At 37.5% G+C, this 27765-nt stretch overlaps 1 protein-coding gene and 1 pseudogene across 3 annotated transcripts; one reads left to right on the plus strand and one right to left on the minus strand.

Moving 5' to 3' along the window:
* The first annotated feature begins 11159 nt into the window (after nucleotides 1–11159).
* LOC143859997 (auxin response factor 18-like) lies at nucleotides 11160–15896 on the plus strand. Of its 2 annotated transcripts, none has more exons than XM_077370504.1 (14): nucleotides 11160–11619; nucleotides 11721–11836; nucleotides 11935–12030; nucleotides 12172–12228; nucleotides 12327–12479; nucleotides 12565–12649; nucleotides 12885–12975; nucleotides 13095–13259; nucleotides 13350–13463; nucleotides 13546–13618; nucleotides 13713–13869; nucleotides 13968–14623; nucleotides 15094–15288; nucleotides 15372–15519. In XM_077370504.1, exons 1-14 carry the CDS (start codon nucleotides 11559–11561, stop codon nucleotides 15381–15383), a joined length of 2031 nt encoding a protein of 676 aa, XP_077226619.1. In that variant the 5' UTR covers nucleotides 11160–11558; the 3' UTR covers nucleotides 15384–15519. The 2 variants fall into 2 exon arrangements, with proteins under 2 accessions (XP_077226619.1, XP_077226618.1); XM_077370503.1 differs by having other exon boundaries at nucleotides 11163–11619; nucleotides 15094–15281; nucleotides 15372–15896.
* A 6141-nt stretch (nucleotides 15897–22037) lies between these two features.
* On the minus strand, nucleotides 22038–27541 carry LOC143860000 (3-oxoacyl-[acyl-carrier-protein] synthase I, chloroplastic-like; annotated as a pseudogene). The gene is made up of 8 exons (XR_013239535.1): nucleotides 27331–27541; nucleotides 26022–26348; nucleotides 24988–25419; nucleotides 23773–23946; nucleotides 22989–23102; nucleotides 22463–22564; nucleotides 22285–22351; nucleotides 22038–22204 (listed from the first exon to the last, which is right to left on the minus strand). The product of XR_013239535.1 is annotated as a 3-oxoacyl-[acyl-carrier-protein] synthase I, chloroplastic-like (transcript).
* Nucleotides 27542–27765: the final 224 nt, after the last annotated feature.

Raw genomic sequence — 27765 nt, forward strand, 5'->3', positions numbered from 1 at the left:
TCTTAAATTAGATCCCTCACGATTCTCTACGTAACATGCCACACCATATAAATTACGTGTGTTTCATATAAGCCCATTTATCTAATATTGGCTTAAACATGCTTATCGCTAACCAGATGGTTGATTTGTAATTAACTTATTTCGGCCAATCATTGCCTCTCCACATGACCGATTATGCGCCGTAATTGCTAAAACATATGGATTAACTTAGGAGAAATCTTGGTTGTTTAAAAATTTTCATGACCCTATGTGCTAGATTCCCATATTTATCCTGCACTTGGAACCCTAATCTTGAATGAAATTATTTTCCAATGGAGCTGCCTAATCCAAGAGAGAGAGATACCATACATCTCAAAGAAAAGTCCTCTCCTCAACAGAACTAGGTCATCATTTCAAGCTGGCAATCAAATTATTATTATATTTCCATGGCTGGCTTCACATTGCATAACATACACTAGTAAGTACATTTGCATTCTGTTTTATACAAGTATAATCACTTGAGAATGAGGTGGTTTGGCCCAAACAAGTGTGACATTTGTAACTTCCACATAGGACTTGTGTCTTTTTCTTCCTATTTATGAGTGTGACAAGGGTTGTGTCGTTTACCTCAAAAAGAAGAAGAAGAAGGGGAGAAGAAGAACTGGGTCCCAATGGGTCTTTTGTTTCTTAGAGGGAGAACATATTAATAACCATAAAAGGTATCCTTAAAAAACAAGATGGTAATGGTTGTTGATCCAAGGGCTGAGAAAGCCTGAAGGTAGGTCAAAAGAGAGTCACCTATGTGTACGACCTAGGGGGACCAAGATCCCACTCAAACCCTAGCTTAGTTTAAACATTGTTAGTCATTTGCTTACAAGGAAACGATTGAGAGGGACTCCACCCAAAAGAAAAAGTCTAAAAATTCCAAGTGCCCATGATTGTCGTCACATGTATAAACATGGATTCCAACCCAAATGCATGTTTTCTTTAATGTTTTGTGAGGAACCCACATCAAATGGGCTAGTAACTTTTGTTGTGAAGAAGGGAAGAAAGGGAGTGGGTAGACCTTAATATGAAGGATGTTTCATATAGATTGGCTGAGCTTGGCCAAGAAACATCAGCCAAATTGGTCTCCACATGGGGTGTGCATTCAAAATCAATATCCTCACCAATCATATAATGTGCAATATAAAAATGCAAAAGGAGGGGCACATTATCTAAAATCTTGATGGAGGTTAAGTTCTCTCTCTCTCTCGCTCTCTCTCTCAAAGAGAAAGAATCCACAAAAATATTCAGTGTTTTATGGGAAAAAGTCTAAAAGATTCTCTAGATACCAAAGCATTGAAATAAATAATTGAAAGAAAATACAGGAAATAAAGGCTAAGTACAGGAAATAAAGGCTAAGTTCTAAATCCTAAGGAGAGCTAGTCACCTGTAAACTTGACCCAATCCGGCCACTACTAAAAGCCAGAAATATTTTGGATGAATTAATAAACCCATAACCTACCTTGAGACCTACTAGCTGCACACACCCTTACCATGGTTGGTCTGCTTCGCTCCAATTCATGTCTTACATCAGGAGAAAATTTGAAAAGTTTTAGACACCAAAGTTATAGGTAAGATTCTTATCCAAATCATTAAGTTGGGTTTATTTAGAAAATCTCGCTCCAATATCATTTCGAAACTTAAATAATTTTTACAGGTATCCAAAGAAGCTCTAATTAACACATGAATATCATATCAAATTATTCATCATACTATATTATTTATGTTTACAGAGAATGGAATCAATTGGCGGATCTACCTGCGTCATTAGGTTGGTTTAATTTTAAATTTTTTTTTAAAAAGAAAATATTTCGAATAGAGGAAAGCGCATCTCTGATTTTCGCAACCTTGATTTCTAACATGATGGAGTTGTATATTATATAGATGGATGGATAGATGCTGAGGAATTATGGTGGAATAGACTAATGTTTAAAATCAAGAAATGCTAATCAGAAAAGAATCTTTGAAATAGCCCATTTGAGAGAGTTGCTTAATATGCAAAGATGCAAAGGGAGAAAGCAGAGAGTCCTTGCAGCAAATAAAGTAGGGCTTGTTGCATGGATTATTCCAAGCTTTAGGGACTAAACAACCTATTTTCATTCCCTAAAAAGGTCTAATAAGACGCACATCACATTATTCGGTCTTTCATTTTCTTTTATGATCCTCGCTCATACCGATTAATTTATTAAAAAGAAAAAAACAATACTCAAAGAAAGAGAGAGAAAATGAAAGAGGGGATATTGACTATTGGGCTTATTTGGCATCGATGAAGGGTTCACACTAACAACATGTGGGTGGGTCCTCATTAGCATTCTTAGGGGGTAGAAATCCTTGGATAAGTCATTCTTAACATTGGCTTACCTGCTTAGATTATAATTTTTTCTTGAAATTATCTTGCCCATTGATCATAAGCCATGTTTGCCAATTGTGTGAGAGGTGCGGGGGAGGGATAGGGGAGAGACTTGAGTTAGGAGTGGAGAGAGGATTAAAAATCCCTAAAAATAACCAAAAGAAAATACCTACTTAAAATTGAATTTTTATAGGGCTAATTATGAGAGAAAATTTAAGAGGGTGGGAATGAGAGGAGCATGAAGAGCTCCTGAAAATTAGAAAAAGGGGCTGAAGTAGCGAAACTATCAGCACTAAGGTTGCAACTTGGGTCGGGTTTTACCCAACCCGCATTAACCCGACCCGAAAATAACTTGGATTGGGTTTAGAAATCACGGGTCTTGGGTTGAGTCGGGTTTTAGGTTGAAAAGCCGGCCCAATCTTGTGTAAGGTCGGGTTTTCCCATAAAAATTAGACATGATCCGAGATAATTTCTCATGTGGTGTAGGGTTTTGGAAAACCGGACCTGCACAACCCGAGTTGTAACCCTAGTCAGAACCATAGCAGTGGCATACAACTTTGGATCTAAAGGCCGACTTGGTCACCTTTCGGAATGTGAGATCCCCTTCAGCGTAGCAACAACCACAGTAATAGTTGTGCCAAACAAGTATTTTGTTTTGGTAATATTTTTTAGAGCAATGATAGATGCAAGGGAGCCCTTGCATAAAGCGACGTAAAAGGGCCCGTGATTGGTTCCACGTCATTGAGTGTAACCGAATTTACGTTTTCAACTTATTATAAACGATTACACTCAATGACATGGAACCAATCAAGGGCCCTTTTCTAGCATCCATCGCAAAAAGGCATTTTGCGAATGGCCTGTTGCATGTGAGAGCAGCGCTCACTTTTCAGCAGATTTTGACTTCATTTACGAGGTTGCTGCTCTCGCAACCGGCCAAATGCCTTCTTCGATGGACGCTAGCAAATTCCTTTTTTATAAGGGAAAAAAGGTGGATGTGAAAAGTCAAGAACAAGTCCTATCCAAGGATAATATAAATCGGGGCTTGCCATCCCATTGAGAAGAGCCCCAAAAGAGATGAAAGGTTAGTTTTGGGATACGAGTAGTTTGCAGTGTAGGTTTGTCTTCCTTCCTTGAGACAAAGGAATGGAGCCAGAAGCCGACATGTTTCCGTACCATTAAATGATGCGATTTGGATTCCACTAACCCTGTTTTAAAAAGTCCATAAAATATTTGTATCCGTGCATTCAAAAGGGGTCATTAAATTACCTCAATACCCTTTGTCTTCTCCGTATTGACTTAAAAATCATGTACGAGAAGTTGAGCTCGTGCATATTATCAAAACATGGTTGTTACTAGCATTCTTGGCGTTACGTGCACACCCACCCCCCTTGTAACCTGATTTGACGTGAAAAGTGGGCAACTTTATGTCAAATCACGTTATAAGGGGTGTGCAAGTACTGCAGGCGTGAAAATATCATGGATCAATTACTGTTGCATGTTGGAGAGTTGAAAAAATGACGAGAAAATGTTGAGTTTTGAAAAAACACTAACAAATGCTACTTTATTAAAAGAAATGTTGCTAGGGACGACAATACCCCTCAACTTACTTTAATCTTTCTCTTCTTGGTTTTACCATTTTACTCTTTTACTTGCAGGTTTTACACTCTTTCATTTCTAGGTTTTACTCCAACGCATTTTGTGTGAAACGACGAGATTTTCCGGCGATAGAAGCCTTCTTCTCCGGCGAAACATCTCATTTCTCTGGCAACAGATGCTCCTTTGTCCTGAGGGATTCTAAAGATCAACAACTATGCCTTTCTTGAAAGCCAAGAGCACCGATCTATCAGTGTTTATATCGTCATGTGAGCAGAGGAATAAAATAGAATGGGAAGATGAGAAGGAGAAATTGGATTATGGACATGTTGAGAAACCCCATTTGATAATTTTTTGTTGTGTTACTGTGGCTAATGAAAAACTTCACTACCTCTCTTAACTTCTAAACTTGTAAAAGAGATGCTATGGCAAAGTCATATGTTCATCATTTTCGTGCTATCCAATGGACATCAAATCATTAGTTATTTTCAGAGATCTCCCCCTTTTCTTCTCAACGCAAAAACAGATACTCGAAGCCAAAACAGGATATTCGAAGCCAAAAATTACTTGGTCGAAGTGAAAAATGTGTTTCCTGTAACATTCGCCGTTGTGTTTTTCGCTTCGTCTAAAGTTTTTTAGGCTTCGAATAACTGGTTTTTTTGCTTCGACTAACATGTTTTTGGTTACGACTAAAACTTTTAAATTCAAGTAACATTTGGAACTTTTTTCGTCTTTAACTAATATATTTTAGCTTCGAGAAATATTTGTTGGCTTCGACTATCATTTTTTTTTGCTTCGACTATTATTTTTTAGATTCGACTATCATTTTTGGCTTGGAGTAACTTTTTTTTGGCTTCAACTAGCATTTTTTGGGCTTCGACTATCATTTTTGCCTAACTTACATTTTGCTTCAAGTACCATTTTGGCTTCCACTACCCTTTTGCCTAGTGAAAGCTCTTTGGGCAACTGATTTTGGCTACAGCCACTAGAAAATGGGAAATACTTACAAAGATAATGAGATTTTGGATATTTGGAGGAAGAAAAAGAAAATGAGAAAAGGGCGTCTCTAGAGAACTCATTCTAACCTCTCAAGACAAATGAGCATATGCCGGAGAAATGAAGATGTTTCGCCGGAGAAATGAAGATGTTTCGCCGGAGAAGAAGGCTTTTATCGCCGGAGAAGATAAAGTGTAAAAATAAAGAAGAGAAAGATAAAGTAATGTTAGGGGTATTTTCGTCCTAAAAAGTTCTTTTTTTAATAAAGTAGCATTTGTTAGTGTTTTTTCAAAACTCAACATTTTCTCGTCATTTTTTCAACTCTCCAGCATGCAACAGTAATTGATCCAAATATCATCACCCTAAGTTTATCTTAGGGTAAATTACTGTTGCATGCTGCAAATTAGAAAAAATGACGAGAAAATGTCGACTTTTCAAAAAACTCTACAAAATGCTATTTTATTAAAAGAAGGATCTTTTAGGACAAAAATACCCCTCAGCTTACTTTAATCTTTCTTTTCTTTGTTTTACAGTTTTACTCTTTTACTCTCTTTTTTTCCAGGTTTTACACTTTATTACTAGGTTTTACTCCGACCCATTTTGTGTGAAACGGCCTAATTTTTCGACGAGAGAAGTTTTCTTCTCCTGCGAAACATCTTCATTTCTTCGGCAGCAGATGCTCATTTGTCCTGAGAGGGTAGAAGGAGTTCTCTAGAGATGCCCCTTTCTCATTTTCTTTTTCCTTCTCCAAATATCCAAAATCTCATTATCTTTGTTGTGTTACTGTGGCTAATGGAAAAAAGAGTTCCGAATGTTACTGGAATATGTTACTTGAATTCAACATTTTAGTCGAAGCCAAAACGTCTTAGTCAAACCAAAAAACAGTTAGTTGAAGCCAATCAGGTGGTAGTCGAAGCAGAAAAATATTTGTGGAAGCTAAAAATTGCTTGGTCAAAGCCAAACAACACAATGACGAATGTTACTCGAAACACATTTTTGGCTTCGAATAACCTTTTTTTGCTTTGAGTAGTTGTTTTTGCGTCGAGAAGGAGAAAAAACGTTATTCGAAGCTTAAAAAAATTAGTCAAAGCGAAAAACACAAATGCGAATGTTACTGGAAACACATTTTTGGCTTCGACCAAGTATTTTTTGGCTTCGAATAACCTGTTTTCGCTTCGAGTACATGATTTTGCGTCGAGAAGGAGAAAACAGTTATTCGAAGCCTAAAAAATTTAGTCGAAGCGAAAAATACAACTACGAATGTTACTGGAAACACATTTTTGGCTTCGACCAAGCAATTTTTTTGTTTCGACCAAGTATTTTTTGGCTTCGAATAACCTTCTTTCACTTCGAGTACCTATTTTTTAGTCGAGAAGGAGAAAAAAGTTATTCGAAGCCTAAAAAATTTAGTCAAAGCAAAAAACACAACCGCGAATGTTACTGGAAACACATTTTTTGTTTCAACCAAGCAATTTTTGGCTTCGAATAACCTGTTTTCCCTTCGACTACCTGTTTTTGCATCGAGAAGAAGAGGGAGAGATCTCGAAACCCTTTTTGAGAAAGATTTGAGAAGGAAGAAGGCCGATGTGTCCAATTTTGTGCATTTGAAGCAAAAAACCACCACAAGTTTTCTTTTGCAAATGCAATTTGGAAGCTCCAGTAACTATTTTGCTTCGATTAAACTGTTTTCGCTTCGAGTAACTATTTTTGGCTTCAACTACATTTTTTGTCTTCAAGATTGAGAGGGAGAGACAGCTCTAAACCATTTTTCAACAGCAAGAGGGAAACCCTAACTGTAATGGAAGATAAATTTATTTAAAGCAACACTAATTTATTCCATTACTTCCCTTCAACAATGAGAGAGAGAGAGAGAGAGAGAGAGAGAGAGAGCTTGTACCTACTTTAGAAGAGAAGAGAACAGTTTGCCGGAGAAGAGAACATTTCGCCGGCAAACCATCTTCCTTGTATATATGCTTGATAAAGGTAAAAGGTAAATGGAAAAAATAAAACAGATGCTAAAGGGTATAAAGGGGCATTTTCTTCCTTGAATTCCCTTTGTCTTTAAAAATAACATTTTTAAGGGTTTTGGAAACAACCAACATTTTTTGGTTAATTTTTAAAGACTATAGCACGTAACAATAATTTACCCTTTATCTTAAAATTATTTTGTCCTTTGTTCACCAATACGCATTTGCCCCCTTATAATCTGAACAGTGGGCAACTTTAACGCTTCTTGACGTCAAATCACATTAAAAGGGGCCGAATGCGTACTGGGGGGAGTTATCAACGCCCTAAATCTATCCAAATATAAAATACCCTAGCTTGCTATCCCACCGTGAAATGGTATGAACATAGAGTTATTTAAACTTGATGAAAGGCAATGGATGTTATGTTAGATATGTATTTCTCCACCAAAACATACCATTTAGTGCATTATACATATTTTAAATAGAAACAAAATGGCATGGGAGAAGAAAAATGAGGAAGAAATTCAGACAAACACATATGCTTAAAAAATTGGACTAGATAGAATTAAATAGGGCATGTCCGGCGGCAACCATTCTATTGATTCACATTTTAGATTCAATAAAGGTGACTAGTGTAACTAGATCTATGGCACGATTGCTATCCATAGCAAACGCCCGTAATGAGGCTGGACTCCTAACTCTAGGACTCCCTAAAACTTAGGACACAACGTGACGTAAGTGTTCCTAAGGGGCCCTAAAGGTTCCTACAATGGGAAGCTGTAATCCAACGGTTTCCGAACGACATGGAGTGAGTTAGTTCAATTTGTTGAATTTGATGATTTTTAATTTCTGAAGATTTTCGATTCCTAAACATCTAAGGAATACCAAAGGCTCTATGGTTCGCAAGTTTCGACCTTGAATCACAACCATGGAAGGGAATCGTGCTCTCAACCCTTGTATAATTTAGCACGTAAATTATAGTATCTTATTGCCTGGCATAATTCTCAGGATTTCCGTGGACAGTGGACCTCAGAGCCAATATCATACTATAATTTACGCACTCCAATTATGCTGGATCGATCGCAATTAGTATACGATTATAGTTACAATCTCGGCTTTTTTTTTTATCTCTTCCTGTTTTTTTAGTGCTTTTGGCAACATAATCAAGTTTGGCAAACTCATGTCCTAGAATGAATTTTTTGTTCTTTTGAGCAGAATGATGTCTGCTGTGACAAAATAAATATATTTTAATTTTTTTAAGGGATATACATGGATCAAATCAATCAAATGTTGGTCCCTCTAAAATATATATTTTATTCATGGTTCTTACTCGTCATTTTAACCACGAGATAATATTATTAGAAGCTCCTAAAATCACAAGACAATTAATTATAGGAATAACACAAGTTCATAAATAAATAAAATCAGTCATTCATATGATCTCACTGAAACTGAGACAGTCCACGCCCTATAGTCATTGCATTAGCAATAGAATCTCCAACTCCCTCCATCCCTCAACAACAGTGCTACTGACTTTACATCTCGGGGTTCCCCAAAGTCATCTCTATGTTTTTTTAGCCTTTGCATTCTCCGCACCTAAATCCCATTCAATGAATCTCATTCTTTTATTTTTCTCCTACTAGTTTTTCTTTTCAAAGTTAGAAAATGTTCGGGATGAATTGGTAGGCCCTACCTTATCAAGCTGCACTGTACATATGTAATGATGACTGTAGCAGCTCAATCAAAAGAGAGGATAATCGATGAGGCCCACATGTCCGAAGCAAAAATTGGCTGCGGAAAATCTAGGTGGGACCACCAAGTGGGGAAGTATGAACTGGTCAGAGTGGGGCCTTTCAATTCCAATATAGGTGTGGAAAGGCAGGAGTGGTTTAGCCATGTGGAATTCCTCACAACAAGTCGTTTTCCAAACACTCCTTTTCCATTTGAAAGTAATCTTTACGGAACAGAAATTTATCCACAATCACCCTCTTCTAATCAAGTCTACGAACTAGTGAAGGGAGACTATATCACTTCCTTTTCCCTGATCTTGCGACTCTTCTCCAAACATAGATCTCAATATCACAAGATTGTAGCATGCAAAAATCAACGGCTTAAACACATCTTGAAGATAATTTTTTTTTCATGCTTGATTAACTGGCTACTCTAGAATCATCCGAAGAGTATGGCCAACAATATAACCATAACAACCATACACGTAACAGAAGGCCCATGCAGTACATGCTCGTTTTCTTTGGCAAGCAATAACTTATTTAGGAATTTGCTAGGGAGTTCCGCAGGAGGGCATTTCGTGGCTGGCTGTTGCACGAGACAGTAGCCACCTAGGATTGTCTATGCAATTTCATAAAAAGCCATCTCGCAGCTCACTTAAAAAAATAAAAAAAAAAAAAAAATCTGGTAACAGATTTCGGCGTAATTCATTTAATTAATGTAAGGTGCTTGTGAGTCTCAGAATGGCTCATTGCAAAACTGCGTAGACAATCCCTTGTAACTATAGGGAAATGATATATTCGCCCCTTTTTCTTCCCTGGGCCACTGCCTAGTTGTCTAGAAAGCGTAGTCATAAGTATAGCAGAGGGAGTGGCCCAGGGAAGAAAAGGGACTGAATATATCACTTGCCTAAATCTATATAAATACAGTAACTAGCGTGGATATCACAGCTGGCATGGTAGTAGAGGACCGGCAGCAAGTAAAAATATATAGAGACGGAGATAACAGAGTATTCGGAGATAATAAAATGAGAAGGACGAGGCCGTTACAACATAAATTTCATGCATGGGTCTTAAATGCTAAAAAAAACCCTCACCCAGCTGCTAACAAGAAAAAGGTTGGATGTCTCCCCCTCTAAATTTCAATGAATTACCCCAAGCTTATGCTCTTCATACGACCTTTCCATCTTCGTACCCGAAATAGCCGACCTTGATTTTTTTTCTAGATTTCTTGTGTAAGGACTCTCAAAGGACAAGACAATTTCTTTTTGGTTTCTAACCTCTGTCCTTTTTTGGATTTCGAGAATTGGTTGGTTTTGAACGCTAAACTAACTATTGGACTCAAAATTGCATTTAGTTTTGGTGCAAATTAATCTGTTTTGAACTCAAAATCAATTCTCAAAATCTAAAAACGAATAGGGTCCTTGGGATTAGGTCGAGTCAACAAATACTAGTTCTCTCGGGGACTAGTACCAAATTTTGGACAAGATGTAATTCCATAGGATCCCAAAATTTCAATATGAAATGGAGTTCCATTTGCTAACGGGGTTAGGGCACTTGTTAAGGTGCTTTGGAAAAGAAAATTCACACATGTTTTGATAGAAAAACCAAAAAGCATTTGTAGAAGTCTCAAACAACGTGAAAATTGATTGTGAATTTTCTTTTCCAAAGCACTAGTTAGCAAAACCCTTACTCAATTTAGAGTTCGATCCGTTCGAGAATCCGTCATATAGGACTCCAAAAAATGGGTAGATTAGATCCGAATTAGGTCCGTTGACTCCCAATTAGTTGCAATTTTAAGGTGATGAGTTATGAGAAGGACAAAAATAAGTGGGTGGCAATAGTAGAGTTGCTCCCACAAGAAAAAAACCAAAGAAATAGGAAAAACGGAAAGATAGGGGACCAATGGCCGAATTGCTTTGGTAGATGAGAATTGCATAAGACGTCACAGTTTTAAAGATTTATATAGCTGACGTGGCATCCATGGATTAGCCCACGTGTCAAGAGCTGTACAGATAGCTGACGTGTATTTTGGGACCACTAAGGAACGATGATTCATTGTTGTCGAGAAATCGAACGAATTCCGTGAGAAGATGGCAGATTCGTAATTAAAAGACTTAACGAGGTTATAAGTGTTAGATATCTTCTGCCAGGAATTACTGGAGACAACACGGCTGCCTGCCGCACGGGAGACAGGAAAAGAGAATTCATGGAGACGATAACCGTTAACTTTAACGGCGAAATACGTTAAACGAGGCGCCGTTAGTGGTTCAGAGCATTTCTGCACTGTCATTAAAACGGCGCCGCTGTTACCAGACGGCGACGTCTCGCCTTTCCTCCGGGCAACCCGTACTTAACTGTCAGATCGGGTTAAAAAGGTTAACCGCGGTTAGGTTTGAGAGTTGAAATTCCTAACCTCAAAATTAGGTATGGCCACCCATATCAAATTGTCCCTAAATGAAGAACAGTCTGTAAAGGCAATTCACATGGGACAAACAAACTCAAGTGGGTGGAAGTGCCTAATTTTAGGGTGGAAATACCAGGACCCCTTCTGGTTTGGGTTTGATTTAAAACGCGAAAAGGATGATGAACAAAACGGCAAGAGAGAGCCGTGTAAAAACGTAGGAGAGCGGTTTGAGGGGTTTTGTAACGGCGAATTCAGGTTTTAGAAGGCTCTTTTTCAGCGGCAGAAAGCGGTTTCGAGGCATTTATAGCAGTTTTTGGATCTTGATTGTTGGGTGCGGAACTGAGAAGGTGGGGAGCAGAACGGTCGTGCGTTTCGGAATTCTGAACAACTATTTTGGTCGTGTATAAAATGGGGTAGATTATTGAACATGAGAACGGTTTAGAGCTTCTTTAAGTGGTTTTTCCGTGAGGAATTTAACAAGGCAGAGGATTTTCATGGCTTATAGCGACAGTTTAAGGAATTCATCGAATTTTCCGACCGAAGGGGCGGAGGAAGGTATTTTAATGAAGATTTTTCAGCGTTTTTCCTGGAAAAATTAGTTGGGTTTTATTTTATTTTTTTTAAAAAATAAAATTTATGGGTATGGTGTTTGATAGGATTGGGAAATGAAGATCTGTATCAGGAGCTATGGCTAGCATGTGCTGGTCCTTTGGTGGATGTCCCTAGGCAAGGAGAAAGGGTTTTCTATTTTCCTCAAGGTCATATGGAGCAGGTAAAGAAAGACATTTCCCGGTTTTTTTTTTTTCTGGAATTAGGGTATCGGAGTTTTCCTAGTTTGATTTTTATTTTTCTGGGTTTTTGTTTTTGCAGTTAGAAGCATCGACAAACCAGGAATTAGATCAGCAGATTCCTTTGTATAATCTTCCCTGTAAGATCCTTTGTCGCGTTGTTAACATTCACTTGAGGGTATGTATCCCTCTTCTTCTATTTTTCTTCTTTTTTATGTAAGTTTCCATATCTCATTTGCTGGTTTTTTTTTTTTTTTTTGGTTGTATGTATTGTTCTGTAATAATTTTTCTTTATGATATTTTTTTTTTCAAATTATAGGCTGAACCTGAAACAGATGAAGTGTATGCACAAATTACCTTGCTACCTGATCCTGATGTATGGAACTTTTTATTCAATTTATATAAATTAATTTGAAATTTCTCTTTCTGCTCTTTGATTTTGAGTAGTATTTACCTTTTATTCTCTTATATTAGCAAAATGAGCTAAGGAGCCCTGATCCTAGTCTCCCTGAGTCTCCAAGAGCGACCGTTCGATCATTCTCCAAGATTTTAACTGCTTCTGATACGAGCACCCACGGTGGGTTCTCTGTTCTTAGAAGACATGCCAATGAATGCCTACCCCCATTGGTGAGTGTGCTTTATTTATTTTCGGCCTTTCGATTCATTCCCCTTGTTTGTTTTTCTGAATTTTGTTATGATTTTCTTTGATCAGGACTTGTCCCAGCCAACACCGACTCAGGAATTGGCTGCAAAAGATCTTCATGGGTTCGAGTGGCGTTTTAAGCATATCTTCAGAGGTGTTGATTCATCTTTCATTTGCATTTCCCATAGAAACTAATTTATCATTGGTTAATTTGAGATTTATAATTGAAGCTCCCACAGAAACTAATATATCATTGGTTTATCGATGAAAGGAATTGGACTGTCGACTACATCGTAATTGCATACCTATCTTAATTTGCGATTTAGTATTTGAAACTATTGCCTTTGATTTCATGATTGAACACTATTTCAACCCAATTCAATGGACAGGGCAACCCCGTAGGCATTTGCTTACCACTGGTTGGAGTACGTTTGTCTCTTCTAAGAGACTCGTTGCTGGTGATGCGTTTGTTTTCCTGAGGTATTTGTTCTTGAATGTTTCAATTGTCCTACGTGTGGGTTGTTCTGTAGTGAAGTTGAGTGACCCTTGAATTGCCATGTGAATTTTTGTCCCTTGAACTGCCATGTGAATTTCTGCAGAGGGGAAAATGGAGAGTTGCGTGTGGGAGTTAGGCGTCTTGCACGGCAACAGAGTACTATTCCATCGTCTGTAATATCCAGTCAGAGCATGCATCTTGGAGTGCTTGCTACTGCTTCTCACGCCGTTATGACCCAGACCCTATTCACTGTTTACTACAAGCCGAGGTTAGAGAAACCTTGTTTGTTTGATGTGATTTTTAGACAATGACCTTGTGTTTAAAAATTTGCTGGTTCCTCTTTTATGGCATCAATCAGGACGAGTCAATTCATTATAGGAGTGAACAAGTATTTGGAGTCTGTTAAGCATGGATTTGCAGTTGGGATGAGATTCAAGATGCGATTTGAAGGTGAAGATTCTCCAGAGAGAAGGTAATTGTTCCTTTTAGATGATTTTCTGAAGTTGGTGTTTTCATGATTTTTATGGGTATTTACGTTTTGCCTACTGTATCAGGTTCACGGGTACTATAATAGGGCTTGGAGATGTTTCTTCCCAATGGAAAGATTCTAAATGGAGATCTTTGAAGGTTAACTTGGCTCTCAGTTTACTCCATTTAACGTCTGTCTTTTTTATTTACTTTTTGTTTAGGATTCATGCATTCACTGGCAATTCATTTACAGGTTCAATGGGATGAATCTGCTGCTCTTCAACGGCCTGAATGGGTCTCTCCATGGGAGATAGAGCCTTTCGTTGGTTCTACTTCTGTAAGCCCCCCAACTCAACTGGCAACACCAAAGACCAAAAGGCCGAGGCCATCAATAGATCTCCCACTCCCTGGTATAATAAGGAACTACTCCCATTCTTCTCTATTTCTGGACTTGTTGGAATGCTTTTTGTTAACTTTTCTATTTGTTTTTCCTCTGTCTTGAGTTTAGAACCTAGTTCAGCATTCTGGTATCCTGGTTCGACCCATTCACGGGGCTTGAGTGCATTCAGTAGTACCGAAACACAGAGCTGTGAAACCCAAATTGCCTGGCCCCTTAAGCAGAAAGAGATTGCTGGAAATATGATTAGCAACATCAGCAGCTTTCAGAATGTCGTGCGACAAGAGGAGGGTTGGTTGAAGGAGCTCCATGTTCCATTTGTGAAGCGGACAGACTCCTCCCACTCTACCCTTGCAAATGTTTCTCTGAACCTGTATCAGGATGCAAAGCAAGCAACTAAAGCTGATTTTGTGTTGCCAGCTCCCTTGGATTATTCAACTAGTGATCACTCATTGAAACTGGGTAATAGCTCTGTGCAAGATGTCACGGAGATAGGGAAGAAACCAGAAAGTTGTCGGTTGTTTGGAATCGAATTGATCAATAGTCCAAAAATCTCATCTCCTTTGGCAAAGATCTCATCTTCTTTGACATCTCCAGTCAGTGTATCTAATGCCACATATGAGCCAATCATGGCTACTGTTGCTGCCACTGATTCAGATCGGCAATCGGGGCTGTCAAAGCCTTCAAAAGAGATGAAGCAAGGTTTACAAATATCCCCAAAGGAGATCCAGAGCAAGCAAAGCTGTTATACCAGAAGTCGCACCAAGGTAAATGTGAACAATCAATTACTCCAAAAGCTTAACTCCCTGTTTGTTTTAGATTATTACAACCATTGTGAGGGTCAAACCAATTATGTGACTCAAATCTACAGTTAAATTTGTGTCAAATAATTGGTTTGGAGCTGACAATCGGTTGTCATAATCTTAAATGAACAGGGAGTTGGTGTTATTATTATCATTTATACTTGGTGCTCTTCCTCGTGTGGAGCGTGACGCCATGTTTTGGGTTTGGGCTATATACATGTGGTTTTTTAATATCAAGCCGAAGACCTAGCAGGAGGCAATAGCTCTAATTCCATGTGAAACAACCAATCACACTCCTAAAGCCTAAGCTGTTAGAGTTGGTGTTATTTAATCATTTATACATCAACATTAAAATGCTGAAATTTAGCCAAATTTGAAATACATCCTCTGTCTAACAGTTCAAATTTCTGAAATTTTTGGTTGTTGGTGAAAAGGTTCACATGCAAGGGGTCGCAGTGGGAAGGGCTCTGGATCTGACCGTGTTAGAGGGCTATGACGAGCTGATAACAGAGTTAGAACAAATGTTTGAAATCAAAGGAGAACTTCATCATCGGAAGAAATGGGAAGTCGTATTCACTGATGACGAAGATGATATGATGCTTGTGGGCGATGACCCTTGGCCGTATGATGTCTCTTCCCCTTCAAATTCTTGGGTTCTTTCAATTTTTAACTATGTCTACGGATAATAACTATTCATTCCATTATAATGCAGGGAATTCTGTAAGATGGTGAAGAAGATTTTCATCTATACATGTGAAGAAGTCAAGAAAATGAATCCAAGAAGCAAATTACTTTCACCTCAAGAGGGTGAAGAGGCTGTAAGCATGGATCCAGAGCTGAAATCCGAGACATGATTGATGCTTGGTTTTTCTCCATATTCCTCTTTTTGAGGAGGTTAGGAGGGAGGATGAGGAACAGGCTAATAGTAGTAACAATATCAACAAGCTGTCTAACTTGAAGCTTGGTTTTTGTAGAGCAAATGCTCGAGGTGTAAGGGACCCAGTAAGGAGAGGGATTGACGTGGGGGGTATATACATCATATACGCCAGTAGACTTTAGAACAAAGTAGTTGGAATTTGTGTATAGATGGATGGATTTGGGTTGAGGGATTGAGATATGTCTGCTTTTTTCCTTCCCTGTAAATAATTGTGCTTTGTGAAATTGTATAGGTCGTCTTCCGTCTATTGTTTTTTCAGAAAAAATGCTATTCCAAGTCCATATGACTACTATTGGGAAATTTTGGCTTCCTTAGAGAGGAAGGTAAGACTCTTGTGTAGAATGTTCATTAACTGCTGCAAAGAATCGTCCTCTTATAACGTGAACAGGACGGGCCCAAGAATAGACGGTTTAGATGATCCATTCATGAGGTTTCTGCTGTCCTTTTTTTGGTACGTTTTGCCTTTTCTAATGAGTAATTAGGATGGTGATTGGTGAGAAAACTTCAATAAAGGGTGGCAATGGATTGATTGGATACATGGGAAACGTGACAAAGGGCGTGTTGTATGGACCATTCCGGCGGCAAAGACAAGAAAAGTGACGATATATCCACCCCTGTTTATTGTGTTTTCTATGACCATTTTCTTTACTTATAAAACCAACTTGAAGAAGCAACCATGGCCCCACTTTGTTAAGAGACTTGTCAATGGAACTCAGACGACTACACATTGTAGGTAAGCAGATGGGGATGGAGAAAACAGAGAAGGTAAGGGATATTCGCCACCCCCTGGTTCGAATATTCACACCCTTGTCCTTATACACTATGGATTGGATTAGGGAAAATATGATTTAGAGAGAAATGGTGTGGTTATGGATTACTTGGAGGGATTTTATTTAGTTAACATGGTTTAAAATTTCGGTTACTGGTGGGGGCCGAAACCGGAATTTTCTGAAATTTCATTTTTCGCCCTTTCGGATTTCGGTAATTTCGGTTTAATGACATTATTTATTAAAAAAAAAGAGTGTTACAAAATTTTGGCCGAAATTTCAAAATTTGGGTCTGGAATTTGGAACCAAATTACCAAATTTCGGACCGAAAATTTAAACCTTGGTTAAAGTTCCCTCAAAATAAAACTCGAACTGCTGTGGTACAACTTACATTTTTTCGTTTGTAATCAAACAATGAAAAATTAAGAAATTTTGGAGAAGTTTTATTTTACAAAATTATAAATAAAAAAAACACCTACAAACCAAGCATGGCATATATAGGAATTTTCAAATAATTACAAAAAACAATTTTTTACTAACCAACCTGAGAAGGGAAACGTTTTCCAAAGAAATAAGGTTTTTTATTTGGTTTATCAAGTTTGGAAATGATTTTTTATTTTAATTTTTTTTTCGATGGGCCCATTTTGAAAGCTTAATGACCAATAAGGTTAGAGGGCTCTTCTACCTTTGCTTGCTAGTTATTTGTCCAGAAGATATCACATGAAAAATGACCAAGGTACCCATATCTCATTAAAATAACTAAAATACCCATAGCTCATGAAAAGAAAATAACAAAGATATCCTTATCTCCGAGAAAAAAATCGTCAAAGTAATTAAAAAAAAGGGAAAACTACTAAAAACCCCTAGATTAAAACATATCTACCGGAATCCCCTCAAATTTTTCATAATTACCATTTACCAGTGATACAATTTTGAGCCTAAAATAGCTTTTTATTTTTTCTTTTACGCATTCATTATATTACCCTTATAAATCCCTAAAATCTCTCCATCACTAAAGCAAAATTAAATCCTTTTAAAATCTCTCTCTCCCTCTTTCTCTCTCTCTCTCTCTCTCTTTCTCTCTCACACACACACACATAAAGGCAAGATGGTGACATGGTGTAAGCTCGAACAGACCGTTATTATTCCAAAAAAAAAAAAAACAGTACTTACTTCTACCCTTGGATGATCCAAACCGTCCATTTGATGGGCACACCATAGTATGATCTAACCGTCCATTTGATGGGCACACCGTTGTATGATCTAAACCATCCATTTGATGAGCCACAACTTAAATAGATTGTGGCCCAAAAATTACTTCCATAGGATGATCCCAACCGTCAGATCTATAGCAGTTTCCATAATATGCAGTTCCTCAATAGATCAGAGGGCTGGGATTATCTAATGGAAATGATTTTTTGGCCACATCCTATTTACATCGTTGCCCATCAAATGGACGGTTGGATCATAGAACAGTGTGCCCATCAAATGAATGGTTGGATCATACAATGTTGGGCCCATCAAATGGACGGTTCGCATCATCCCACAGTGTGACACATACAATACTTTTTGAATAAAAATGGACTATACGGGCTCACACCATATAAAATCTTGCAAGAGATGTTGCCTTCGTGAGCCAGATTTTTAGGCAGTCAAATGAGAGATTTTAGGGATTTCTAAGTATCTAGAACTAGGGGTAAAATGGATAAAAGAAAAAAATTTAAAAGGCATGGAAGTGCTATTGGTAATTAAGAAAATTTTGAGGGGATTCTTGTAGATACGTTTTTATCTAAGGGATTTTTAGTAGTTTTCCCTAAAAACTCTTGTCTCATAAAAAATTGAGCAAAATAACCATACCTCATTAAAATGACAAAAAATAACAAAAATACCATACTATTTTTCAAAAAAAAAAAACCCTAACCACAGAAAATGATCAAGATATCTCTATCTCATAAAAATAATCAAAATACCTCTCTTTCGTGAAAATGACCAAAATATCCCTATCTCATAAAAAATATATATAAATAACCCTATATCGTGAAAATTAATATCAAACGTCTATCACATTTTTTGAGAAGTGTACTTTGGTTATTTTCTATGATATAGCGGTATTTTCGCTATTTTAAGAGGTAAGGGTATGCTGGTTATTTTCCATGAGATCGAAGTGGTATTTTGGTCACTTTCCATTATATAGGGGCATTTTTCTCTTTTTATGAGATATGGATCTTTTGTTTTTTTTTTTTTTTTTATATGAGGTAAGGGCATATGGGGGTTTCTCCCATGTTTTGTGCTTTATTTTTATCACACATTCCTGGCGCTAACATCAACCAAGCACATGTTAATAAGGTTCTCCCACAATTGTACTCCAAAGGGGAGCCATAGAAGGTAACCCAGATCGATTGATTAGGACAAGTGAGAATCGATTGATTTGGAAGAGTGACCAAGTCAACAACCAAGAATCTCCTATCACCTAGTTGCATGCGATTGCAAGGCTGGTCTGGTACACATGGGCAGGAAGACCGTTGGCCGAGGGGGGAGGGGGGAGAGGTTCGTTCGCGCCTAACAACTTCAGCTACTCATTACTTCGTTCAGTTGATAAACATCCATAATAAGTTTGATCTTTAGGTTCCGAGTATGTAGGTCGATTAGCAAGCGGTATTGACGAAGAAATATGCACTCCTCCCAAGTGTCGTGTCAAACACTCTACTTTCTTCATGTCTCTAATAGGTCGGTAGCAAAACTGGTAGACCAGACTTTTATTCTTTGACAATGATTGATTACGGATTTCTACATAAGTTTGATTCCTCCTTTCACTGATTAATTTGATATATGGAAGACTTAATTTAAAAAACCTTGTGTTAGAAATTTAATTAAGTTGTTGAATTATAAATGAACAAATTGCACCACCTTTAATCTAACAGCTTAAGCTTCTATGTGTAACAAGAGCTTCCTCTCTTTTGTTCATATCCCTAGGACCGCCAACGATCTACCGGATCGGTTGGCTAAATTCAGGGCATTAAGGGATATGGTTTATTCTCGGCCCTCTCTCCCCATTGATGTGAACCTGTATTATCTTCTTATGCTCTAAATATAGTTAGAGTAATGCTAGGGAACCCGAGAGTAGGACCTAAAAGGGGACCGAACAAATTGTTTCATGCCCCAACATCACTAATGACGTGAGCAATCACTTAAGTTTTGGAAAATCACCAAAAAGTAAAAATTTTCTTTAACACGTGCCACTCCATGTCTCCATATCATTTTCCATATAGTATTCTTTCTTCAAAAACAGCTTAAGCTTCTGGAGTAATTTTGTTTCACATGGTATCAGAGCTATTGTCTCACAAGAGGTCCTGGATTTTAAATGTGAGAGATCCCACATCGGAAAGGGAGGAAAAGTTCCTGGGCTATATATGTAGATTCCTTCTCTCCCTGTGTAGACGCGTTTTCAGCATCTCCAAGGGACGGGCCCCGCGGAGTGGGTCGGGCACGGTTAGTGCTGCTGGAAAACAAAACTGGAAAGGGTAGATGACCCAGAACTGGACAATATCTACACAGTGTGGTCGGGGCGTGACACTAAACACAACAACTCCTTAATATTAAAAATCTACGGCCAACCCAAACAAGAGGGGCCTCACTCGAGGGGATGTTGATGTATAAATGATTAAATAACACCAAATCTAGCAGCTTAAGCTCTTGGAGAAATTGATTGTTTCACATGAGTAGAGGAGCATTCTATTGACAGAGGGAAACGGAGAAGGAAACTGAAAGAGAATAAAGGGTTTTCAAAGCAATATAAAAGAACAAACTGGGTAGAAAATTCCAAAGACAACTTCCACGAGATGTAAGAAATATTAATTTCAAAGGATAATCATGAGACACATCTCATGTCAAAGAAAGCTAGAGGCGTGGTTTTAAATTTCGGTTTCGGTACCAGTTTCGGACCTCCCCGAAAATGAAAATCCAGCAAAAACGATAAAAACATTATTTTATTCGATAACCAAATTTTTCGGTCTAAATTTCTGTAACATATTAAATCAATTAAAAAAACTGGTTTTTGGGTGAAATTTCAGAATTTCGGACGAAATTTAGGAAAAAATGAAATTTCGACCGTAATTCTGAAATTTCGGACGAAATAAAATACCGTTTCGGGTTTTTGCTGTTTCAGTGTCGGTCCCGACTGAAACCTTCGGGTTTCAGTCGAAATTTTGAAACCATGGCTAGAGCTTGTGTATGTCTTTATGAGGGTGATGACCTCTTTATATTCTTGTGGATTAATTTCATGTACATCACCAATCACATTTGAGCAGGTGATTAAATACCTTCAAACTCTTATTAGCTTTAGGGCATGTGTTTAACCACCTTCAACCTCCAATACGATTTTATATATAAATTGCCTAACCAATATAAACCTCCAAAAGCATCTGGGTATGTACTTTTGCAGAGAATTACTACTCCCACGCGTTTAAATTGTTTTACCAAGACCTTGTCCGTTTTGGATTCTGAGAGTTGATTTTGAATCCCCTCTCTTGCGCACATTTTGGCACGAGGTGAGCATCAAATTAGCTCAGGGGTGAAGTGAGGGTGTGAACACCAAAGACGAAAATTCAAAACAGAGATATGATTAAGATATTTTCCTGATGCAGTCTGAAAACCCAGAACTACCTTTCTGCATAGCAGCGAAGGCAAAATAGAAAAAATAAAGAATAAAAGGGGCCCTTTCACTGTTGAAGTGGGTGGGATTTATTTTGATCCCCTCGAAGTTGAGTTTCACATAGCGAAACTAGAAAATACTCAAAAATTCTCAAAGAACTCAAAAGCCTAAAGTCAAACTTTCATCCAATCAATCAAAGAAGTCCATTACAATGTTTTGATAAGATATACAAGTAAAAAAAACCCTAAAAGCTAAATTAAGACCAAAGCAACTAATTTCAACTGTCCATCAAAAGTTACTTAAATAAAACTTAAAAACTTTACGTAAATAACCCTAAAATAGAAATCCCGTAATGGACACATATCAATCATAACTTCCTTAAATTATGTCCAAATCACATGGTCTAGGGCTTCTTAGATAGGTAATCGAAAAACCTTTCCAACGATTTTGATGCCTAAAAAGTGGGCTGCAGATAGGATGGCGAAGATAGCAGTTAATGAATATGGAATTTATTACACTCGGCATGTTCTTGATGATTTTTGGTCGTGTCATTCTCCCATGGTTAAAAAAAAAACTTGTTCTCTGAGTTTTGAAGTTTCGAAGAATGTTAATCATCTAAAACTCTCGAGGATCAAATCCCACTGGAGAATCCCGAAGACGAAAATAGAAGTTTAAGAATAGGAAACTTCTTCCACGCCTTACATTCTTGGAAGTTTCCATCCACATCATTTCCAATTTGTTTTTACGCATGTACATCCCAAGATACTTTGTTTGTACAAAGTAGTAATAAACTTAAATAACAATCCATTTTGCATGCAATGCACAGTTTACTAACACAAAAAAAGGAAAAAAAAAACTAGAGAAACAACTGAAAACTGCATCAGATCTCATTTATTCTCTGAAAAGAAACAGAAGATACTATCTCAATCATCTATCTAGATGTTCATAAGATGGAAATGAAGAAATGGGACACTCTTAATTAAGGCTCATGAAAACACATGTTACATACCTCCCCCCCCCCCCCCCCCCTCCCTCTCTCTCTCTCTCTCTCTCTCTCTCCAGTTGGCCTTCAGAAACATCAGACTAGAGGGGGGGACGAAAAATCCTACTTTTGAAGTTTTATCAAGGCAAGAAAGGAGCAAAAACGATCACTGAATTGTGCCCACCAAAGCCAAAAGAGTTTGAGATAGCTGCCATAAAAACAATGATTACGTTAATAAAAAATAGTGAAATAAAACTTATGGTTTCGGAATTGAGAATTTAGACATACCAACATGAACTTCATGTTTTTTCTTGACATTTGGAACTGTGTCCATGGTAACTGCAGGCTCCAAGTTCTGTCAAAAAGAAGGGATACAAATAAAGTAATTCCAGAATCAGTTATTCTCAATTACAAATAGTAGAAATGTAGATGGAACTTTGAGAACTAGTTGGCTAATGAGCAATACAAATTGGTTAATGGTTGGATGTAGCCAGCCTGTAGTGATAGCTTTGATGGATGCTATGGCTTCCAATCCTCCGGCAGCTCCGAGACAGTGTCCAATCATTGACTGAAAAAACAGGTACCCATCAAAATGTAATTATTCATCTCAATATCACATTTCAAGAGTCTGGAGAATCTGTATTTCAATTTTATGAAATAATGAAAATGAAATGAACAAATTAAGAAAAAGGAAACAAACATAAGAGCAGATTTGATTGTTTAAAATGAATTCTCTTGGTTCGGATTCAAATCTAAAAACAACACTTGGTCTTAATGTTCTGGGGCAAAATTACCATAGATGAGATTTTCGTGAACTTGTTATATCACTTTAATGAATAAAACAGAGTGGTGGCATTACTTTTCATGACATTCTAAATAATTATAAATGGCAATCCACTGATTTAATTTCATAGAAGCCAATGGCGTCTTATGATAAAACTTCAGTTTTTGCTCTCTATATTCTATAATATAAAGGTGTTAACATGTCTTGCCTTAGTTCCATTCATTTTCATTTCTGAAGTGTCCTTGAAGACCTTCTTGATGGCATTAACCTCTGCTAGATCTCCTGCAAGGGTTGATGTAGCATGAGCATTCACATAGTTCACCTGCAAGTATCAGAATTTTACATTTCCATCAGAATCCAAATGAATATGAAAAGGAAAGAAATAGAAAATTAATTGAATAATTTTATATATATATATATATAATGTAATAAAAAACACAAAACAAAAGATTGGAATGTGGGTAAATGTAGAAGTAAGATTAGTTTCAGTAAGGTCAGAAGTTTCTAGGGAATGGAAATGGAGAGCAATCCACAAATTTCTTCAAATTTATCGGGTGGCAGATACTATAGCAATGGTTTCCTATGACCAAAGGCATCATACCAGTTCTTATTCTCAAACAAAATTTATTTAACAAAAGTGTTATATTATGATTTTCAAGATTCATCAGATAAAACAAGAGACAACGGCTCCTTAGAAAAGACACCGACTGCCAACTGTCATCTTAAACTTACAGTAAGAAGAGATCGCAGTTCAATTGTCATCTATATCCTATTAATGCCATTTTGGTTAAAATGTATTTCTGATACTCAGATATCTAGAGATATGAGCACAAAATCTCAGATAATTTTGTTTACTAAAAATATTACCTAGTTACTAAACCTCTTTGATATAGAAAAGGACTCTACATTATGAATATTAGATATTTAGAAAACAATAATACTGAATGCAAGGAAATTAGTCTGCATCAATAGGTAGAGGTTTGGATGCTCACCTCTTCAGGGGAAACTCCTGCATCTTCCAAGCTCTTCAATATGCAAGAAGAAACTCCAAGGCCATCAGAGCGAGGATCAGTCATATGATAAGCATCACATGTTATGGCACCCCCTAAATACTCTGCAACAATGTTGGCTCCTCTCTCTCTTGCGTGTTCCAAGCTCTCCATAATCTTTCCCAAGAAACCCACAAATCAGTTAAGAAAATAGAAAATGTTCAAATAGCCAAAATTACAAATGTATGCGTGTATTTATTCATGAACACTATATCTGTTTATTCAGAACATTTATATGAACATCCCATCCAGTTAAAACATGAAAAAACATTGCGATTTTTTCGAATGATCATGACATCCACAGTATAGCCAAAATTACAAATGTATGCGTGTATTTATTCACGAACACTATATCTGTTTATTCAGAACATTTACATGAACATCCCATCCAGTTAAAACATTAAAAAACATTGCGATTTTTTCGAATGATCAGGACATCCAGAATTTTCTAATGACCGCCACTTTCAAAGAATAACATATACTTGTATTTTTATCTAATGTTTTATGATAATAAGCATGTAACAAGATAAATTGATAGAAAATTAAATTTACAAAATGCTATGGAATTACTAATATTACCAGTTTATCAAAGTTTGGGAAGAGTAGTCCGGTTATTCCTAAATATTAAAATGAAAAAAAGTTGGAGACAAGCAATCCAGTGGGATGATGATGTTACCAGCTCACCAGAGCATTCACATATACTTGTATTTTCATCAAATGTTTTTTTTTTATGGCGCAGGGTGTCCCCACCTCCTTTGGGAGTAAGGACTATTCCCTACGGATGCACGCAGTGGCCCACAAACCACGTGCATCAAGATAAATCTGGGTGGATTCGAACACTCGTCTCCAGGGAGCAAACCCGTGACTTTTGCCGAAGAGCCAACACCCATTTGGGCTTATGCCAAATGTCTTATGATAATAAACACCCGTGACTTATGCCAAAGGTTTTATGATAATAAACACCCATGACTTATGCCAAATGTTTTATGATAATAAACATGTAACAAGGTAAATTGATAGATAAAATAAATTTACAAAAAAGCAATGGAATTACTGAAATTATTAGTTTTTTAAAGTTTGGGAAGACTAGTCCAGTTTTTCCTAAATATTAAAATGAAAAGGTTGGAGGCAAGCAATCCAGTGAGATGATGATGTTACCAGCACACCAGAGCCTTCACCCATGACAAAACCATCACGATCTTGATCCCATGGCCTTGAAGCTTTCGCTGGCTCATCATTTCTCTGTGACAGAGCCCTGCATGCGATGAAGCCACCGACTCCGGTAGCCATGACTGCAGCCTCTGTTCCACCAGCTACCATGATTTCTGCTTCTCCCCTTCTTATGTGATTTGCAGCAGCATAAAAACAGTAGTTTGCAGTTGCACATGCTGTGGAAATGGAGTAATTCGGTCCCATTAGGCCCGTATCTATTGCTAACAGTGCAGATCCCATATTAGTGATGGAGTAAGGAATAAAAAAAGGAGTAATTTTCTTGTAGCCCTTCTGGATTAGAGACTCTACTCCACTGCTGAAAGCTGTCAAGCCTCCCATGCCAGTTCCCACCAGCACCCCAATTCTAGATCTGTCCATCTGTTAAATTCACAAGATAATAATTGTTCTTATACTGTTCAATCTCCCAAATGTTGGGGGAAACAAATTTCCACGGGCAACTAATGAACAATTTGAATTGTTTTAAGGGCGATGATATTTTCACTCCCCTTGCATTACGCATGCGCCCCCCTTATAACTTGATTTGATGTCAAAAAGCATTAAAGTTGCTCACTTTTCACTTCAAATCACGTTATAAGGGGAGCGCATTCATAATGCAGGGGGAGTGAAAATATCATCTCCCTTGTTTTAAACATAGCAGAGTTACTAGTCCCACTCAATGTTTTTGTTCTTCTTTTGTGAAACAACCAATTGCTCCAGGAGTTTAGGCTGTTGGAGAAGGTTTTATTTTATCTTTTATACTTCAACTCTGCCCCTCACATGTGACCCCTCTTTTTAGAGTTGGCCTACATGTGGCATATGTGGCCCCTCTTTTGAGTTGGCTATTAGATGTGGATTTTTAATATCTAGGAGTTTTGAACCTAGGACCTTTTTGCTTTGTACCATGTGAAAAAACCAATTGCCCCAAACGCTTAAGTGGTTGAAGAAGGCATTATTGAATCTTTTAACACAAGTCGACTTACATTTTGAAGGACCTTGGCTCCGAGGTTGGCAACTTCAAGGGCTGTTTTACCAGCAACTAGGCAATACCTCCAGCAGTCGTCAAGCCGACGGTCATTCTTCCCATCGATGTACCCTTTGGAAGAGAAATCACGAATCTGACCCGCAAATCTTACAGAGAATGTAGAAGCATCAAACCTATCAATTGGGGTAAAATGTATCAATGCAATTGCCAAAGACAGAAACTAGGCCCATTCCTGTTATGACGATCCGTTTTTTGGGATCCTTCTCTCGCTTTGGAGCTGTAACAGTGGGGGAAACTACAGCCCTCACTGCTCTGAATTTTGGAGCTGTTGAAAGAGACCCAAATAGAAATCGTTCAAAAACTGGTATATGGTTGATCAGGGGCATGTTAAATAACATCTCGATGATGCTGCTGCTGAAGGAATAGTGTCTATACCCACATTGTGTAACTAATTAAAGTGGTCGGCATTATGTATTGGACTAACTGATGTGTAATGTGTGAGTATTCTGGACTTTAAAACCAAACTAGGATGTTAGATATTAAAGGAAATAAGCAGAAACAAGAACAGAGTATAGTAATTAGTAATACCTTCACTTGTGGCGTAAATCACCAGACTTTATACGAAAATACCAAAAGATTGATTTCAGCAAATACTTGCATACCCAAGAGGCTATAAACCAACTAAGTATATTTGTTCTTCCTTTATTTCCTTTTTCTAAACCACGAGTCTTTATAAGAAAATACAAAAAGATTGATTTGAGAAAATACTTACATACCCAAGAGGCTAGAAACCAAGACTGGCTGTTCTTCCTTTATGTATTTTTCTTGAACATACACTCTGAATTCGTCCAAATATTTTTATTTTGAATTGTATGGGTACTATTACATTTGTTTTGATTACACTAATATGTAGGTGATTATTTTCAGAATACTGTTTGTACACAGTAAACTTATTTTTATTAAATTTTTTCTCCCCTCTGCTTTTTAATATCTTTGAAAAGGATTCAGAGTTCAGACCTCTTAAAATTCCTACTAAAGATAAAACTCTCAGCTCCATTTTTGCACACCCTGATTCTAATCATAACACAAAAACTGAAAGTCTAAGATGAAATGGGTAATAAACTCAGAATTGTAGGCACAACAAAAAGCAATTTTCACAGCTTATGAAAGGACAAAAGAATCTCATTAATGAAAAATCAGAACATTCAACAATATAAATTAGAATTAAAACCCAGTAAGATGAAACAGAAAATTATAAGAAGAAGGTACTTAATGCTGATGAAAATCATGGAATTGATAAAACTCACATGCTGAACCACGGAACCCACTTGACTTTCCCAGTACTACTGAAGCCATTTGCTTGTTTTCCACCGCTCTGAGGCCATTGTACTGAATCAGAGAAGCTCCATTGGATCCCAATTCTCTGTTACCAAAGACCATGTTAGAAGAACAAGAACTCGTAATCGTTGCCATCTCTCTCTCTCTCTCTCTCTCTCTCTCTCTCTCTCTCTCTCTCTCTCTCTCTCTCTCTCTCTCTCTCTCTCTCTCTCTCTCTCTCTCTCTCTCAGAAGTTGCTATCAATATTCACGAGGTTTGTTATAAGATTGAGTCTTTGGGTTTTGAGTGGAGAAAAAGAAACATGTAGAGAGGGATGGAGTTCACGAAGTGATTCTTCTTGGTTGGAAAATCAGCCACCACCACCAATACAAGCGAAAAGTGGCGATGCTACCAAAGCTTTATTT

This window comes from Tasmannia lanceolata, unplaced genomic scaffold (assembly GCF_043159265.1).
Source record: "Tasmannia lanceolata isolate RefF3 unplaced genomic scaffold, GAP_Taslan_0.1 ptg000037l, whole genome shotgun sequence".
Classification (NCBI taxonomy): domain Eukaryota; kingdom Viridiplantae; phylum Streptophyta; class Magnoliopsida; order Canellales; family Winteraceae; genus Tasmannia; species Tasmannia lanceolata.

What these genes read in the sequence shown, in the direction of transcription:
- LOC143859997 (XM_077370503.1), top strand. Translation starts at nt 11,559, where the DNA reads ATGGCTTATAGCGACAGTTTAAGGAATTCATCGAATTTTCCGACCGAA. An exon ending in GATGCGTTTGTTTTCCTGAG is followed by an intron (nt 12,976 to 13,094) that starts GTATTTGTTCTT and finishes GAATTTCTGCAG; the next exon opens with AGGGGAAAATGGAGAGTTGC. An exon ending in ATACCAGAAGTCGCACCAAG is followed by an intron (nt 14,624 to 15,093) that starts GTAAATGTGAAC and finishes GTTGGTGAAAAG; the next exon opens with GTTCACATGCAAGGGGTCGC.